Source organism: Thunnus thynnus, chromosome 16, assembly GCF_963924715.1.
Source record: "Thunnus thynnus chromosome 16, fThuThy2.1, whole genome shotgun sequence".
Classification (NCBI taxonomy): Eukaryota; Metazoa; Chordata; class Actinopteri; order Scombriformes; family Scombridae; genus Thunnus; species Thunnus thynnus.
Window position 1 is genome coordinate 8,891,344 of NC_089532.1, and position 18,660 is coordinate 8,910,003.

Below are 18,660 nucleotides of genomic sequence, written 5' to 3' on the forward strand. Positions count from 1 at the left end.
TTTAAATGATGTATTTAAATGAAAGATGATTGACTGATTGGTTGACCAAGAAACTAGTTGAGCAACTAATTAAATGCTAAACTTGGAGTCAAAACTGTCATAAATCTTTTTTTCTTTACCTGCAGCGTGGTGAGCTGTCTGGTTAGGGCTTGTTCCACAGCAGCCAGCCGCTGGGTGAGAGAAAGGTGATCTGACTGGATGGCGGACGCTGCTGACGTGTCCACTTGCTGTTTCAGCTGATCTCCCAGTTCTTGAAGAACCTGGAGGGAGGCCTGCACTGGAGCCTGGGAACGGAGGACCTCCTGTGACAAAAGCGCCGATAAAATTTAGAGTAGAGTGTCTTTTTCACCCCAAAAGAAAACAAAATCCTACATGGAAAAAGTATACACTCCAATTTGGAAGCACACAGCTGGGGACTTTTTCAACATTATTAAACAATCACTCAATAAAAATTAACAAAAATTTGCTAAACTCTTCAGCACAATTGCAAAAAATATGTTTCCCATCTTGCAGGACAAAGAGACATGATGATCTTATTACAGGCTTTCAGAATAAAGCCCTGGAACAGGCTGAGTGTTTGCTTTGGTTTAAAATGAGTCAACATTGGCTCAGCTATGGCCTCACTCACGCTGCATTCTTGAATCCAGTCGGACACTTCCTCGTCAGCGATGTCCTTGCTGCAGGCAGTCTTGAGGAGCTGGTCTGCCTTTTCCTCCTGCAGCTGGATGCTGTTGCAGCTCTGCTCATAAAGCTCCTTGTAGCGCTGCCAAAGCTGAAGCAGGGCTTTGCTGCTCCTCAGACGCTCTGCAATCTCCTCCAGTAAGCCAGTCCATCTAAGTGCAACAATGACATGGATCAATGTATCAGTGTAAGGATAATGTAAAGGATTGAACATCGGGTCACACCTCAATCAGTGAAATCAAAACAACTGTTTGGATTTTACTCAATATATATTTGTTATTCTTTAAACAGGCAAAAAATATATAAAAAATATATTAGAGTTAAGTAAGGTCACCTTGCATTGACGTCCTTAAGGGCATTGTTGAGGGAGTCTGACACTGAAGGGTGACACTCCTTCAGCAGTTGGTGGGTCACAGCACCAAACTTTCTCAGACTGCTCTCCTGTTTCTCCAGCTCCTCTTGCAAATCCTTCAGATGTGACGAATGAAAAACATAAGTGTATGTGCAACACAAGCAAAGATCACAATAAGAATCCGAGAAACATTCTAATGCAATTAATATAAACACATTTGTCCTCATGACTACAGCCAGCTGACATGGTTATTGTTGTACAATTAATTAAATGCCTCTTCATCCCAACATACCTGCAGACTTTGCACCTGCAGCTGAACAGCCTCCAGGGAGCCTGTGAGGAGGCGGAAACGAGACACGGAGTACCTTCCCTCCATTAGGTAGCCATTGATCTCTTCTGAAGCCCGCTTGTATAGACTCCACTGATCCAGCACTGACTTCAGGCTGATCTTTAGTTGCCCTATCTGTAAAAACACATTTCATTAAAGGTGAGTCACAAAATACACTGTGATACTCAACACTAGATGAGAGAAAAAATACAACAGAGAAAAACAGAGTAAAGCAGAACAGATGGAGTATAATCTAAGTACCACATTAAAAACACAAGAGAATAGGGCAGCTTACCAAGTGGTCCAGGTTAGCCCAGGTGTGATTGACACCCTGGAGCGTCTCCATGACAATAGCACAGGCCTCGTCGGTTTTGTTCTGGACAAGGGCGCAACCCTGCTCCTCCACCCTCTCTAGCTCTTTCTCTTTTTCCTTCACTATCTCCTCCATTTCCTAAAAAAAGTTGATTAAAGGTTTTAACTTAATAAAAATAAACATTAACTCAAAAAATTTTGATAATAATAACAACATGTAAGGGGAACAATATGTTTTGATGAATCAGTGTTGTCACAGCAAGTGAGGCCTACCTGGCAGTCCTTTAGAGCATTCTGTACAGATGTCAAGTCCTCTATTCTGTGTTTCCTCTTTAGTCTTTCTTCTTGATTTCCCATCCAGGACTTTAGGGCCTGAACGCTGCTCTCATACTCCAGCCACATATCCAACAGGCTCTCCAGGAACTGGATCTACACGTGTTTTAAGCAAAATAAACCGTGAACACTTTGCACCAATAACTGACAATGGTCGTTCTGCTTTCTGTTATATGTTTCATTAACAGTATTGGTGGTTATGGCCTCACCCTCTCATTAATGCGGCCTTGTAGGATTTGCCAGCGTCGATTCATGGCTCCCAGACGCTCAGCGAAGTCTGTCTTATCATTACGCTTGCTCTCCACATCATGACCACTGATCTGCAGCACTGACTGGTTCACAAAGTCCACAGTCAGCTGCTTACAGCTTAAATCTACTCTGAAGCCCTAAAAGGAGGAAAAAAAACACCCAGTAGATTCACAATCAAAATGACAGATTCATCATTAAAATCATAGATTGCATCAACATTATAATCAGGTTAGGAAGAGAACATGCATGAAATACTCAAGAAGGCAAACCAGAATGTATTCAACCATGTAAGTACTGAACATATTGTACATATATTAACTTAAGAAAAATACATGGAACATTCCTTGCCAACCGGTTTACTTTTATTTCTTGCAAAAGCTAAAAATAAAACGTTTTGCATTCTTAAAATGCATCTAATATGTAATTAAAAAGCATTATAATACAGAAAAGTACACTACCTTGTATTTTTGCAAGTAGTCCTGAATCACATTTGATCCCACTGCACTCTTGAGATTTTCTTCATCCTCCTCAATGACATTCTCCATCAATGATATCCAGTTAAACAGCTCAGATATGGCATGACGGGAAGCCAATTTCTCCATTTGGATCTAAGAAAAATAAATCACCCATTGAACAAGCACATTAAATACCCAAGATGAAAAAATACACATGCTGCTAGTTTGTAGGCAACCTTGTCTGAAAACTTCTATATACAGGTGAAGAGGCAGAAAGAGGTAATCCTATTTGCCCTTGAGCAGCTAAGCCTGTTCAGTCTGGCCGCATGTGACAATACCTGATGTAGCTTCTCCTGGACCACTGGGATGCGTGTGAGCAGCTCACTCCACTGAGTGTCAATGCGTGCAAGGTCAGACCGCAGCACCACCGTGTCCACTTTCTTCAGCCTCAGCAGCTGGTTGCCCTCAGTTACCACTGAGCTCTTCAGGCTGGATTTACCTTCAACTTCCTTGGAAAACTCCTGAGACAGACAAATGCAGGAATCACCAACTAGTATACAATCAAAAGTACACTCACCGGCCTCTTTATTGGGTACACCTGTACAATCTAATGCAATCCAATACAACAGCTCTGCTTCTTTTTCCCCCTCATGTATGTAAATGACGTCAGCTTGGGCTTCAGACTTACAATTTTTTAACAGAAAGACTACATTACAAACTGGAGGTGTGAGATTTGTTCCTTTAGGAGGCAGTGTGGGGTCTAATGAAAGACACTATCCATTTGCATTATGGGAAATTCAGAAAAGTCAGAATATCTTGGCATCTTCTGCTTCGATTATGATTATTCTAACATCTCATCCCTTGTCGGTTCCCCAACTTTATGACAGTGCGGTACTAAATCAGTGGAGTACACCTTTAAGAATTCTCCTACAATTGCCCTTGATGGAGGCACTGTGGCTGTCCACTGTTCCTAAATAAGTCAAGTGGGTGTTGAGGACTGATGTCCCAGCAGCAATTTAGTAAGTATAACTACATACATATAAATGTAGAGATGACCTAAAAGTTTTCCCACAATGTAGCATAACAAAAGTAGAATTACTATACATGTCTAGCAGTAGGGGAAGTCTGTTTCAGTTGTGGGCAGCGCTAACAGTTCTAGCAGTACTGTTTCTGGAAAAGAACCAAAACCTGTGGATCAATATGAGAAAAAATACAAAGTAAAAAAAAGAACATTGTCTGTTTTCTCACAAGAAAAGCGGAGAGATGGTCTCTGACAGTTTCCAGCTCCTGTGGGACCAAGACTGCCTGCGTGTTCCAAAACTCCAGACGATCCAGAGCAGACTGCAGCCACTCGCTAAGCTCTGCACACTCTCTCTGATACCTAGGAAGAAAATCACAAACTAAACTGAAAACAATTCCAAGAAAAGATCATAAGTTTAGAAAATCACATGTACAGTTTACCTACAGGTTACAATGAAGAATCTGAAACATGGACTCAGATTTGGGGAATTAATGCTCGTTGCTACTGTTTCCATCTTAAGGCCCCTTCTTAAAGGTGATGCCTTAAATAGGATGTTCATAATGTATCTATGGGATATTATTTGTATTTAAAGCCTAAAAGCAGTTCTGACTCTGACGTGTTTCTAACCTGGTCCAGTGTTTTAAGATGGCCTCCAGGCGCTGTAGCTCCTTGTTGACCTTGGCAGTGTTATTGAGCCAGTGTTCCCCCAGCAGCGCCAGTTGATTCTCCAGTGCAGGACAGCAAACCGACAGCAAGAGATGTTTGCCTTCATCCAACACCTGGTATAGCTTGTGTTGGTGCTCTGTCAGTCTACCCTTAAGACCCTTTACACAGAATGGAGGAGGAGCAAATAGAAACCGAAATCTTAGAAAAGTGGGCTTGTAGCTGGATCGATACCACCTGAGAAGCCTTTTTCCCTCTACAACTATATCTATGGTGCTTTTGATGAAGGTGTTTAAATCTCAATTAACTAGACTCCAGAAATTAATGTGAAGCATTCTTCCCACAGGAAAACAAAAGTGTATATTCTGTGTTTATTCCCACTTTATCGACTGTATCATATCTAGACAAGGAGGTCTAGATCGATCTTCTGATATCACTTTTACCTGATACAATGAGATTCTGTCCATGAGCCTTTCTTCCGTTTCCTCCACCAGGCCAACAGTAGGGATACTTCCTTCAACTGCCTCCAATTGTCGATTCAGACTCTGGTAATCCTGCACCAAGCGACACCAAGTCTGACAAAAACAAAACAAAACAAAACAAGAAACCATAGAAAACAAAGTCAAATTCAGCCTGTCAACAATTCCTTAGCTGTGAAGAACATTATAAATGTACATATTTGCTGACAAAACTACTCAATGACAAATACCAATATTTTCTTAAACCAATGTTGGTCAATATTCATTTTATGTTTCTGCGAAGTTTTCTCCTCCCATCAGTAACAACTACTAACCAATTTCCCACTTGTATACTTGTATATTCCTACTTGTACAATATATGAAAACAAAGCCCCGAGCAACTGCTGTGCTCTTATATCATGAAGGCAAAAAAGTTTTCCAGTACATTGTGTGTAAAGCTTCTTTAGCTTTAGCTCTGAAACAAAAGTATTGGGAGAATTTTTTTCTATTAGTGAATATCTAATTCTTTCAAGCGAGAAACATATATTAACAACAGAGTCAAAACCATTCGGTACTTGAAAAATCAATTAATACAAATTGTGTTTTCTCTCTCACCTCCAGGATACACTCCAGCTCAACACCTTTACTGTGTGCCTCTTTGAGGACGCTCTGAGCCTGGGCCATGGTCTCCTCCAGGGTCTGACTCTCTATGGGAAGCATCAGGCCACTGATTTTCCTGAAGTATGTCTCTGTTAAAATCATATGTGACTCCAGACCCTGAAAGAACTCCTAGAAAACACAAGCAGACACACACACAAATGAGTAGTTCTTCTTTTCTCTTTAGGTTCAGTGTTTTACACTGTTGATTACAAATATTCCTTAAACCTGCAGTGCGGAACTTTTACATATAAACGAACATCCAATACATTCAAGCGCTTGCCAAACGAGTTCACACAATACTGATTAAGCCTATCACCACCAGATAAATCTCCCTGTATTTCACAGTATACAGAGATTTTAAATCTCATGTTGAGCGCGACATTCCCGCACTGTCAGTTAAGCCGTTAATCGTTCGGCTCTTCTAGACTTTCTAAATGTTATTGTACCAAATGGATCAAATTCTGATAGTGAAACGAGTCATTTCGTGGAGGTTGAGTGACACTCAAAACACTGTATCCACCGTTTTACAGCCGCAACAGTATGTTACGGCCAATGGTGTTCTGGAAAATCCCGGTGGGCCGTCAAAAAATACATTTTTGGGACTGTCGAAACATATCCATTTTTACCGGCCCTCTCTGTGTCATTCAGCGTGTGCATGAAAGCGTGCTGCATGCCTGTGTCAGGCAAATACAGCCGAGCGACACCCTTTACTCTCACTGCCAGATGACAAAAGTGCTGCACTTCAGCTTTAAGCCTACTGCTGCAGCTAAGCAAAGTTCCAAGTTGACCAAACCTTATGTTTGTCCAGGTGATTCTGGACTTCCTCCACAGAGCTGGCAATAATCCTCTGATCAGCAGCCATCTTGTCCTTAGCTGTATCGACCAGGTCAGTGAGATCCTGCAAAGCACGTTCGTACTGCTCCTTCAGAGCCATGTTCTGGTTCAGCCCACTGCGCCGGGAGCCCACTGTCATCACCAGCTCCTCATAGGAATCCTGAAAATACACACAAAGACTTTTTTTTTACTATACCATTAAGTCATTACTTAAAAATAACTCAAAAATTGTACTGAACAAGTTTTACTGCACATTTTTCACCCTGAGCAACTTTTATTGGTAGCTGTCAGTGATGTTATTTACCTGTAGCTTAAGTAGTTTGTTAGTTGATATCTGATCTGCCTGTAGCGCTGCTCCTCTGGTTTTGAGCTCTGTGATCCTCTGTTCAAAGTCTTTCAGGTTGTCTTCTGCACTGACAATGACCTGCGAGAAATGACAGTACTGGTGAATGACAGTTTTTCTGTAAGCCTTAATGGGAGACGACGAGAGTGTATGTGTGTGTGTGTGTGCATGTCTATGCCAAAGCTTGCATTACCTCCAGTTGTTTTGAGGCTGGTCTATCCATGGCTCCAGCTAAGGCCTGTAGGATCTGGCACTTGGTCTCAATTAAAGAGGTTTGGAGAAGTTGCAACTCAGTCTGTATTAGACAGAAGACAAAATATTGAACATTTATATTAAGGTGTACAGTCTACAGTAGTACATAAATGCATTGTTTTATGATATGATATATGGGTATATAGACATTATTATTATTTATTGTTCATTGTGGGTTCTTTGAGACCAGCTGTGATTAAGTTCAATAAAAATAACTTGACTTTACATGATAGGAGGGAAAATTTCCTAAACAGTTGTTAGCTATGCAAATCTGACTATATACAATATTTTGGTTTTATAGGAAACATTCATCAAGAAAACAGAACACGAAAAAACTCTGGCATCTAGCAAACCTGGTAGGCTGTGAGTTCATGTGTCCTGGTCCTCATATGGTCACAGCTTTGTCCCAGAGCACAACCCAGAGCTCCTAATCTCTCTTTCAGGCAGTCAAGGTTGTCCTCTAGTAGGGCCTGGTCCTCTTGCCTCAACCCTGAAGACCCAGCTAGCAGAGCCTGGCTGAGCTTCACTTCCTCCGTCATGTGCCTCACATCATTCTCCAAGGTCTGCAGAGAAGACCAGAAACAAAAAAAATACTCAAAAAATACAAAAAAACCCCAAAACACTCAACTGCACAATGACAAGATTACATTAGCAGTGCATACATGGGTTTATCTTTTTACATTTACTTTTATTACCCATCCAAAATGCAAAATTTTCAACTTCAACCACATAATGTATCAGTAATAGTCCCTGTATGGATGAAATATTAGTAAATCCTTGGTCATGGGTATTGTGAGGCTCATATGATTTGTTATCTTAGGCCTTCGGCAATAAGTAATGAAGCAGCACACATAAAGCTTGATTGTACCTCCTGCTTTTGTAGCTGGGTCTCTGTATTTTCAGCCAGCAGCACTGCTCCAGAAAAGACGTTGTTCTCCACACCATCCAGCCAGGAGGAGGTGGATGACACAGCTGTGTAGAGCCTCTGTTCCATCTGCGCCACCTGTGTCTCACCACCACCGGGCTATGTACACACAAGAGTATTGCCAATTTCCATTGAAACATGTTGAACTACATACTTTACTAATGTTGCAATGTAATGTGTTACAAATATACAATATTGTTAAAGAAATAGTAGAAACCTGAGTGGTCATGTCCTCTATGGTTTGTCTGAAGTTGTCATATAGAGTCTTCAGGGAGGATTTGTCAGCCTGGGTCTCTCCTTTAAACAGTGACCCACCTGGGGTCACACGAGAAGCTCTGGAATAAACCTGCAAACGAAACAGAAAACACTTAACAACAGTCCTCTGCTTTAAAAATCAGTAACAACAACGAAGATACTTTGCTTCTTCTACGACATGTGCTAACAATAATAATATCAGAGGGTATGTACCGGCTGCTTGTGGTCCTGCTCCAGGGTTTTCTGCAGGAGCTGCAGTTTAGTTTTGAGCTCGAGTCTCAGGCTTTCCCATCTCTGCTTCATCTGCTCCCGTGCAGCCTGGGCTTCCCTCTCAACCAAAGCTTCTGGTGAAAATGGCTCTGTTGTACTGCACGGTGACAGAAACAAATTAATGTTCCATTTATAATCTGCCACAGGAATTAAAACTTACATATATACCTTGACATTTTGCTATTTGATTTGAGTTATATATGCATATGAGAATGACATAACATGATATAAAATACCTGGTACTGCTAGGCGAGGCTTGCTGGATGAGGATCTCCTCTCCTCTGCTAGCAACTGACTGAAGCAGCTTTTTCTGCTCTGCAAGCTGCTCCTCCAGTTCCTAAAGAACAAACATGTAAAACAACAACAACTGTTAGATTCATCCATTTCATCAAATAGTTTTATTACAGCCTCTGAATCACATTAATGGTACAATAGTACAAAGGTATTTTTATTTCATTTTACTAAGGCATTTTAATTTACTATGGCATTTTTATTTTATTGTTCAAGCAGAGAAGCAATTTTCCAGTGCAAGTGTGCTGCACTATAAGCCAGTAGGCACAGCCAAAATGTAATATCACATAGTTTCAGAAAAGGGATTTCAGTTTCAGTATCAGTTTCAGCAACTGACTCTGTCCTGTGCATTGCAATGCAGAATGAGTACTGAAAAAATGTTTCAAAAAGTATGTAAAAATGTACCCTCTGTCTCTGAAGACTGTCCTGGTGCTGTTGGGAACGTGTGGTCCGGGCCTGGGCCAGCCAGTCCTGCACACTGGGACTCTGAGAGAGACTGGAGTCTGATTCACTGTCCTCCTGCTCCTGTAGAGAGCCCTGCATGACCGGACAAAATATTGTAAAATAAGCATTCTTTAAGGAACCAACATCAGCAAGGAAGCAAGACCGTTAAAGACAGTAATTACATTTTGATCTGAAAAAGTTTAGCAAATTTGTCAGTGTGCATAAAAAATGCTAAAGCAAAGAGGTGTCACATGGGAGCTTCAGGACAAACATCCAATATTCTCTTAGCTGGCCTTTCATTTTTTGTTATCTTTGGCTAGTAGACAGATAGCAAATGGACTCGACACTTAGGTCAACCTAATGTATTATTATTCCATTATGAATGGGATTGTGCAAGTCCAAGTATAAAAATGTTCTTTATATTGCAGCTAGACAGAAAATTTTACATATTATTTTGGAAAATATCTTTATTTATTGTGAGCATGGTAGCCACAGTTGGGATTGAAACCAAATTGAGGCACTGTCAAAAATTCTGCATCACAAGCACACACTTGCGTGTATGTCAACATTTAAAGCATGTAGCCACCTCACCTGGATGTTAATCTGCTTGTCTTGTAGCATCCCCTGCAGCTCCAACAGGCCACCCTTCAAAGTACGTAACTTTCTGGCCAACTCCTCAGCTTCCTCTCTGGTCTCCGTCCGGCCCTCCAGCAGCAGATTCTCACTGTGCATGGACAGCTCCGACAGGGCCAGCACCTTCTCTTCAATCTCCAGCAACATGTTCTGCAGCAGCAGAAGGAGAGAGGCCAGCTCAAACATGTTGTCTCATCACCTACAGCAGCTCTTCTCTCTACACAACAGACCCTCCAGACAGTGGCATTTAAACAGGGGGGCCAGGGTCTGGCTGAACCCCCTACTCCAGCAGCTTTCCCCGGCCACAAGACAGGGAGAGCTCTCCCTCTGCTCTCATCCTTGGCCCACCTCTCCGACCTCGCCTCGTGTGCAACATATTACCACTAATCCTTCACGCTCCATGCTCTGTAGCATATATGCCCTTTCTCAAATTTAAAAGCAATTCCCATGTGCAGAACACCATTCTAAGTCCAGAACAGTGAAGGATGCCCATCAGTGAATGTAGTTCCAGTGTTTGGAAAAACAACATTTGTTTTCTAATAGCAAAGCCACTTCTCTGTGATCGATAGCTTCGGCAGAGAGTAACTATCCCTCCTTCCCGCCTCACCCTCCCCGTCCTCTAGGATTCCCCTACTTGGATATTCTAGCAGCTTTGTCACCAACACCAATCCCAGCAGTCGGATCTATTAATCATCTGAAAGCCACAACCCCTAACTACTCAGCCCTATGCTGCTAACAGGCCCCTGTCACACAGAGACATCTGCATAATCTGCTTAAGACTAGTGCTCCAGTCGCTTAGGAGCCCAGCCATCTGAATGCCCCTCTAACTCCACTAATGCTCTTGTTTACCCGTGGAAAGGTTCCGGCCCCCTGGGATCATCCATATGTGATAAGAGGAAATATTGAAGTATAAGATGGATGTAAATAATCCTTTGCTAAATTGACTTAAGTGTGCTGACCAGGGACAACAGATGAACCTGTAAAAAAAAGTTTTCCAGAGCTGCTGATGTCACTCCTGACAATCTACTATGGCATATATTTAGTAACCTCATACAGTTTTTATGTTATTCATAAATTAATTTGTATCCTAAGTAATAGTTCAAATGTATTTGTTTACACGCAATGCTCTGTATAAACAGCAGGGGGAGCTCTTACCTGACATTCAGTGAGCTGGTCCTCCATATCTGTCTCTTCTAAAGGTTTGGGTTCAAGGATGGAGGTGACGGCACTGCGCATTCTGGCCAACCACTGGTTCAGTTCATCTGCCTGGGTGAGATAATGCCGTATGGCCTGTTCTTGACGTTGGCCCTCCAGACGGTCACTAACGCGCTCCTGGCATAGGACACATCACATTTTACTTACCACATGAATGTACTATATTGGTAATAATAAAACACAACTATAAGTTAATAATAGTGGATATGTACTTTCACAAGGCTCACAATAAATACCTCCAATAGCTGCTGTTTCCCTGTAGCCTTCATGTGGATGGTGGCCATCCTCTCTGCTAAAACAGCAAGGGAGGACTGCATGGCCAGCTGGTCGGCCATATCTGAGTCCACTGCATCAGAGGCTAGATCCTCCGTGAAGCTTGTCTGCAGCCTGTCGATTTCCTCCTGCACACTCTGAATCTCCTGTATCAAATCCTGCAATAAACATCGATCCAGCTTTTACATATTTATATAAACTGCAAATTTTATGTTATGTTCATTTCTTTATAGGGAATAATATTACATATATTTGTATGTCATAAAATAAATGTTATAATTCCAAAATTGGATATATCATATCATAGATGGAGTAAGGAAATATATAAGTGGTTCTAACACTCAATTCACCTCAGCAAACTAACATAGTACTAAAAGGGCAGTGATGTAATTTTGAGACAAACGATCTTTAGTGTAAATTGTGACATTATAATTGCAGATGTGTGGCCCAGATGTACAGTATGACAACTCCCTGGTTTGTCACTGCCAAATCTCTCTATACATCAAGGTATCCAAGACATATTGTGAAGTAAAGGACTCACCTCATGGGTTTTCATGTGACTATCTGGGCTCTTATCTGTCTCCAGAGGCTCACTCAGTTTGGCCTCCAGAGCCTCCATTTTAGAAGAGATTGACTGGAGTGAACCCTGATAATGCTGTTGCTTTTCCAGAGCTTCATACAGAGACCTCTGCTTCTCGCTGATCTGTTGGAAGATGAATTGGAGAGCGTTAAAGCGTAAGCTTGAAGATTTCGCCAATTACATTTCATTTTAGCCTTATTTTTAACTGACTGTTTTTGTTTAATCTACTTATAAATGTCTTATTGAAACATAAAAGAAAGTCATAGTTTCTTCTAAATAATGTAAGATTCATACTAGCCCAGTTGACTAGTTTGTAGAAAAGTGCATACTGTGAGGTAAAAAGACTTGAGTTATTGTGTTTTAATGAAAACATGTAACAAAACAGTCACTGAGAATAAATGACCAACCACAGTGGGATCTTGTATTATTCACATACCACATTCTTTAATGTCTCCCATGAGCGCTGCAAGTCATCTAAGTGGGCCACCGACTCAAACGTTGGGTCATATAATTCTTGGATCGGAGCTCTTGTAAGTGTTCCTCGTCCCGTCTAAAAAAACATGCAAATATAGCATCATCAGCAGTTATCATCAGCAGCTCTGAAACGGATGGCAGCCAGACAGATATACTTTTATCAAAGCCCAAAATTCATTGTTAGTCTGCTGATGAACTTGCAGGTGCAGGGGTAGAATAAATTTGCATTGTGCCCCGTTAAGCGAATGGTTACAGCGAATGCAACATATGTCCCTGGTTCGACTCCAGCCAGGGACCTTTTTTGCATGTCATATCCATCTATCTCCCCTTGTTTCTTGTCTGCCTCTTCACTAATGACTGTCCAATAATGGCAAACAATAAATAAAAATGCATTATTACTCCCCTTTATTTGTGTTTATCTTCTTCAGTTAATAACTGCTTCTGTGTTTTGTTTCACTAGACAGTTACCATTGAAACAGGACACAAGAAAGATTACTGAAAAATTAGGGAAAGCTGGAAAGCTCATTGAAAAGGAAAGATCATGGGCCAAATGGAAACCAAAAATTTCACAAGTATGTGTATTTTTGCTGAGAGACCATACTGAATAAGAGAAAAGACAGATACCTTGCTTATAGTGGCTTCAGTGTGAGTGATGGGAGAAGGAGAGCGACAAACAGGAGGAGAGGAGACCTCACTGTTAGTGCCCTCCTCCCCAGACTCCTCAGTTACAGGAGACAGGAGAGTGTGACAGCGACCAGCAGTCATCTGACACGCCATGCAAGAAACATTAACAGAAGAGCAGACATGCAAGATGGAGTGGGATAGATTAATCGTAAAGCAGCCATAAAGTTTAATTAGTAAAATTAAAGGAATTAAAACTCTTTGAGCAAAGGTCAGAAACAGCAAAATGACTCAAGTGGTTTATTAATTAGCGTATGTAATTAACAAAAGCAACACAAAGCTTTATCAGTTTGAGTTTGTTATGTGGTATATTATGTTCTCTTACCATCACAGCTTGTGCTGATGATTTCTTAGATTTCTCCCCATCCATCTCCTCAGGTAGTCCCTCCACGTCACTTACTGTCAGCAGCATGGTGGCGTGTTTGGCCTTCACTGCCAGCATCTTGCATTTTGAGTTCAGTGAGGCGATCTGCTCTTGGTAACCTTTGATCTTTTGGGCCAGTTCCTATTCAAAACAGTACGTTTCACTTATTATTTTATCATCCAGCACAGAGAATGATGTCACAGTCAGAAGACGAAGATCACATTGAGTTGGTTAAATTCATTAGGTATAATTCAATAAATATACAGCCAGCTGCCCACACTGCACGCATTACATAAATAAAAATGTGACTTTATTGTTGCAACACAGTGATACACTGACTGTCAGCATTTCATCCCCTGAATTCCCTCCTTTCCTACACTACAATGAGCTCCTGCTGCCCTTGACCCCGCACTGGAAAGATGGGTTTAAGTGAATGAATTTATGTGTTTATACTTCATGGTGAAGGATCTGGGCCTGCAGCTCCTGGATGTTGCTTGACGGAATTGGGCGGTCCTGGATGACACGGTGTGCTTCCTCTATCAGCCCCTGTAGGTCTCTCACTTCCTGTTCATATTGCTCATACTGCACCACTGCCTCCTGCAAAACAATGGGAAGTTTCTTTACCACAGTTACGTGAACAGTTCAAACCTGTCCTCCAGTAATAGTGCCCCCTACTGTACCTGTAGGATGTTGCATTGCTGTATGGCCACATGCTGCAACTGACTGGCTTCTTGCTGCAGACGCAGCGCTGTGCGACAGATGGCGAGGTTGGGCATCACCTCCTCTGGGACCCGCAGAGCACTCTGACACAGCTGCACTGCCTGCACCTGCTGCTTGAAGCTCTCCATATCTGCCAACAGACGCTGCAAAACAGGAAAGTTTACATCGTGTGAAATTGCTGACAAGCCACATTGCATTTACTTGGTAAATTATAGGCCATAATATGGATTATTTTAATGTTATGTGGTTACCTGTCTTTGAGCCAGCTGCTCTTTGAGGCTCTGGCGTGCCAGCTCTGGTGAGGTCAGTGTGGCTTGGACCTGCTCCAGAGCAACATGTAGGGCCTTAACTTCATACTCCAGGGCTTCCATACTCTGAGGACATATCATACATGAGTCGATTATTTATTTATCACAAGATATAAGCTACAAGTACTAGTATTTCTTCAGGTATATTATGTTAGTGGAGCAGGCAATTCATGTGTTTCTGTACCTTATCAGCATCCTCCAAGCTCTGCAGCCGTGTCTTGATGCTTTGCTGAAGCTCTTCAGTGTGTCGACTGAGTTCACACACCTGCTGGCTCATAGACTCGACCTGGAGCACCTCAGACAGAAGATCCACTTTCTCTGCCATTGATTCCAAGTCTCCATGGAGCTCCCGAGACTCACGCAGGACAGCCTGAGCACAAGACAAAGAGGCGTTCAATGCAGAGCATGTGTGGTGTGGTCTCTGGTGGGAAGAGACCAGGCTGTCATTCGTTGCAGGTTGCCAATGTGCCTAAGACAAAATAATGATCCTCCTTCTGCTCCAGCAGTCCTGCACCTGTCTTTCATAAATGTGTGCATGACTAAAAGTCCAGTAGTGATCAGTAGTGCAATCATGGTGGTCATGAATTGTAAATGTATAGGCTTGAATCTAGCTAATGTCATGTGTTATTCATCCTTTTACACAGTGAACATAGAGGGAGGTAAAGAGCTCAAGATTGTTTTAAAAAGAAAGTATGTTCAGATCTCCAACTCACCTGGTACATCCGAATCTGCTCCTGTAGGTGAACAGAGGAGTTCCAGATGATGTTTGCCCTCACCAGGCTTTTGGCTTTTTCTGACCACCTCACAATGAAGTCCAGCATCTCATTGTACTCATCTAGATAGCAGACAGCCTAAAAAGCCAAGGTAACAGAGAGAGGCCATGTTGTACTGAGGAACAACACAAAATAATTAAGTACGCTTACCTACATAACTGCGATACACAAATTGTGGATGTTGTACCATAAAATAACACTGTATGAGCACAAAAGATGTATTATGTATAAGAGACGTAAAAACAAACCTTTTTGAGCCAGTTGTTCCTACAGTCTGCTAGCCGGGATGTGTGGTGATGCATCTCTGATAACTTGCTGATGGCATCACTTAGCTGTTTGGCCAGCAAGGGGTTTCTGCGGCCAAACTCTTGTATGGCAGCATCCAGTTCTGAGAGAGTGCGCCCACAGCAGTCCAAGTCCTCAGCCAAGCTCTGAGAAAAGAAATACAATGTATGATTTCATATCCTGACAACATAATACTCTTAAATCATAGTAAAGCTTTAGTCTTCAGTGAAACCAGGCAAAATAAGCTAACTCACCTTGACCTCTTCTTTGGCATGATCAACATCCGGTGATTTTTCCTTGAATTTAGTGGAGATTGCTTTGAGTTTCTCGGAGATGTCATGGATTCTGGAGGTGAAGTCCTCTTTTATTTCTCTCGTTTTCTGAATTTCTCTCTCTTTTGAAAGAACCTAGAACACATTCAGAAATGTTAACTGATGCTACATGACTACTACTCTAGGTGTTTCCTTGAGGATTTGACATTCAAAGAAGTTCAAATGATACACTACCTGATCCTCAATAGCACCCAAAGCAAGTGAGACCTCGGCTAGCTGCATAGAGATTTCAGAGGGCAGTATAGTGTAGAGATCCAGGTACTTGCTCTGTTGCTGCTCTGCTAATTTATCCACATTCTGACGATAAGTGATCACTTCTCCATGTACAACCTATATATGACAAATAGAGGACACATGTAACCTTTCTCTGAGATAAAAACAAATGCACACATTAGTTATAAAAATATTCAGATAATAATATTTTGAACAGATGTTGTCTAATACTACAGTGTAAATCCAAATCATTTGTTAGTTTAGTAAGAACCCTGTAGTTATGTATGTCACAAAATTACCTGAATGATTACATCTCAAAAATTATAAATCAACTCCAAATACCTCAATGAGTCATTTCTTACAGTATGAAGTCTCACTTTTGCCTTTTAAATCAAAGGAGTATTTCTACAAGTTATGATTGAAGTGCCAGACCAAAAATCATTCCGGGCTCATTTTCAAACTTGTAAAATATGTCAGCTGAAAGCTTGATTATATTTGATTTGATATAATTTTGCTGTTTTTAAAATCTATTTTTGGTCAACTGTACTCTATCTAGAAATGGCTACTAATCTTGAAATCTTGGAAAAAATGAGCTTGGTCACCTTCACCTTTCAGGGTACGATGGATGGCTTAAACATATTCACAAAGTTAACATTTCTCTCTTTAGACAGCAGGTATACCTCAAGCTCCTGGAGTAGAGAATCTATGTCTGGTGTGGGGTTGAGAAGAAGCTCCCTGCTCTCCTGGATCCAGGCTTTTACAACGCTTAGTTCCTTCTCCACTTCCTCTCTGTCCCTCAGTTCCTGAGCTGTCTGAGCCCGCTTGGTCCTGGACTGCGTCAGGAGGCTGGAGGCAGAGAAATTACTCTACTCAAATTCAGAACGGAAAAAATATACTTGACTAATTTGTAGATATGCAGTGAATGTTTTCATGTAAATACAGTAACAATTTATTGAATCTAGCATTTCATTAAAAACGTGTTCATCAGAATAACACCAATGATTGGATATTACCTAAATATAGATGGAAAACTATTTTCACTCTTAAAATTTACAGAAACAACTTGCTTAAAACTTGCAAGATTTTCATCTTACTACCTTTCCATTTGGTCTTGTACAGCTCTGATCTCCTTCAGGCTGGGCAGCTCATCCTGTTCATTTGTTGGTGAAGGCACTTCCACGTCATGCAACAAGCTGAGCGCATACTGGCGCAGCAGTGTGAGAGAGGAGAGCTCTCTTTCCAAGTCTTGGCTCAGTACGTCATGCTGGTCCAACAGAGACTGCAAAGTGGCTTTGGAGGCCTTCTCCACGGCACTGTCAGGGACACGACTCTGGAGCTCATCGGAGACTGCTCTTATCTTCACCATCTATACAAAATCATAATTATAACAGTTCAAGTACTCATGCAAAGCTATATTTTTATATATTCATGAACTACATATTTTCTCCCATTGCCTGCTTGTGTACCTTCTCTCTAAAAGTCCTCCATTCCTGTGCTGTGTCCTCTAGCACTCTCTCCTGTCCCCGTGCCACACTGCGTAGTCTTGTCCAGCGCTGCCACACAGTGGTCATTGAGCGGCTGATGGTGGCCTTGCTGGCATCACTCCCCACCAGCTCCAGCTGGGCAGCTTGCTCCTCTAAACCACTCAGCTTCTCTTGGAAGCCATTCACAAGTGATACAAGGGACTGAAAAGATGAAGAGATGATAAATAAATAAAGTAGATAGCATTCATAGAGGCACCACTGATTCTCTGTATGAAAAATGGATTTGTTTTTGCCTCTCATACCCGATGACTGCACAGTTTATCTTCAGCCTCTTGGCTTGTGCCTGCCTTTGCGGTAGAAAATTCTGTCAGCTTCTTTTCAGCCTCATTCATAAGCTCAATGACAGTCTGCCTCGCCTCCTGGTATGAATTCCACTGGGTCACACAGCTAAGAAAAACAGAAAATGTTAGAGGATAAAATGCCATGACTTACAGCAACACAATATTATAGACAAAATTACTTTGTCGCCATTATACATGCATTATCACTCTTTTATCTTCACTACTATACCTCTGAAGGACATCCTGGTGACTCTGGAGCTGATCTCGGACCTCCACGCCTCTTTGCTTTGCTGACTCCACACTCAACCGGAGCTGATCTTTAGCTGTGGGGTTGACCACGTTCTCCAGCTGGGGCAGCAGCGTCTGCAGTTCCTCAAGGTGGATGAGGAACTCCTGCTCTGTGGCCATGATGTCCCCCTGCTGCCGGAGACACTCCTCATAGTTCTCCACATCCACACCCAAGCTAGCTTGCTGCAGGAAGGATACGGCATCCTCTAGCCATTCACAGGCGGACTGCATCCTGAAGTGGTACTTCTGGCACAACACCATGGCTTCTTCCAAAGTAATCTTCACACAAAAGCAATTGAGAAAAAAAACATAAGAGACTGTTGACTACTGTATTAAGACATAAAAGAGGCACTCCACCGGTTTTACACATCCAGTCCTGTTTACTTTAATTGTTAATACTATTGAGCCTGTGAAAATAGTTGTATAATATCTTCTGTGACTCTGGAGAGAGCTTTCCAAAGTCTGAAAAAGTAACCCTGACATGTCATCGAGGTTATTTCAGCTTGTATACTACAAATGATTATCAGAAAGCTTTCCTTCCAACCAGGAGGCGTGGAGTTTGAAAGATGA

At 41.8% G+C, this 18,660-nt stretch overlaps 1 protein-coding gene across 1 annotated transcript in view; it reads right to left on the bottom strand.

Annotated features, from left to right (window-relative positions):
* syne1b (spectrin repeat containing, nuclear envelope 1b) overlaps positions 1-18,660 on the bottom strand; it is an 86,895-nt gene that overhangs the window by 16,083 nt on the left and 52,152 nt on the right. Inside the window, exons 79-120 of the mRNA XM_067614141.1 lie at positions 18,032-18,369; positions 17,764-17,908; positions 17,444-17,662; positions 17,075-17,343; positions 16,658-16,823; positions 15,939-16,094; positions 15,687-15,839; positions 15,396-15,578; positions 15,088-15,225; positions 14,559-14,744; positions 14,318-14,440; positions 14,027-14,209; positions 13,800-13,943; positions 13,308-13,487; positions 12,926-13,066; positions 12,264-12,377; positions 11,789-11,950; positions 11,211-11,405; positions 10,915-11,091; positions 9,718-9,909; positions 9,088-9,219; positions 8,628-8,728; positions 8,335-8,488; positions 8,084-8,212; positions 7,810-7,965; positions 7,295-7,504; positions 6,883-6,984; positions 6,651-6,770; positions 6,306-6,506; positions 5,468-5,641; positions 4,838-4,969; positions 4,359-4,555; positions 3,959-4,091; positions 3,049-3,231; positions 2,714-2,863; positions 2,216-2,392; positions 1,947-2,102; positions 1,657-1,812; positions 1,326-1,496; positions 1,016-1,149; positions 629-833; positions 120-302 (exon numbers count right to left, since the gene is read on the bottom strand). Of these exons, the coding sequence (XP_067470242.1) occupies positions 120-302; positions 629-833; positions 1,016-1,149; positions 1,326-1,496; positions 1,657-1,812; positions 1,947-2,102; positions 2,216-2,392; positions 2,714-2,863; positions 3,049-3,231; positions 3,959-4,091; positions 4,359-4,555; positions 4,838-4,969; positions 5,468-5,641; positions 6,306-6,506; positions 6,651-6,770; positions 6,883-6,984; positions 7,295-7,504; positions 7,810-7,965; positions 8,084-8,212; positions 8,335-8,488; positions 8,628-8,728; positions 9,088-9,219; positions 9,718-9,909; positions 10,915-11,091; positions 11,211-11,405; positions 11,789-11,950; positions 12,264-12,377; positions 12,926-13,066; positions 13,308-13,487; positions 13,800-13,943; positions 14,027-14,209; positions 14,318-14,440; positions 14,559-14,744; positions 15,088-15,225; positions 15,396-15,578; positions 15,687-15,839; positions 15,939-16,094; positions 16,658-16,823; positions 17,075-17,343; positions 17,444-17,662; positions 17,764-17,908; positions 18,032-18,369 (7,020 nt within the window). The remainder of the gene's footprint in view (positions 1-119; positions 303-628; positions 834-1,015; positions 1,150-1,325; positions 1,497-1,656; positions 1,813-1,946; positions 2,103-2,215; positions 2,393-2,713; positions 2,864-3,048; positions 3,232-3,958; positions 4,092-4,358; positions 4,556-4,837; positions 4,970-5,467; positions 5,642-6,305; positions 6,507-6,650; positions 6,771-6,882; positions 6,985-7,294; positions 7,505-7,809; positions 7,966-8,083; positions 8,213-8,334; positions 8,489-8,627; positions 8,729-9,087; positions 9,220-9,717; positions 9,910-10,914; positions 11,092-11,210; positions 11,406-11,788; positions 11,951-12,263; positions 12,378-12,925; positions 13,067-13,307; positions 13,488-13,799; positions 13,944-14,026; positions 14,210-14,317; positions 14,441-14,558; positions 14,745-15,087; positions 15,226-15,395; positions 15,579-15,686; positions 15,840-15,938; positions 16,095-16,657; positions 16,824-17,074; positions 17,344-17,443; positions 17,663-17,763; positions 17,909-18,031; positions 18,370-18,660) is intronic.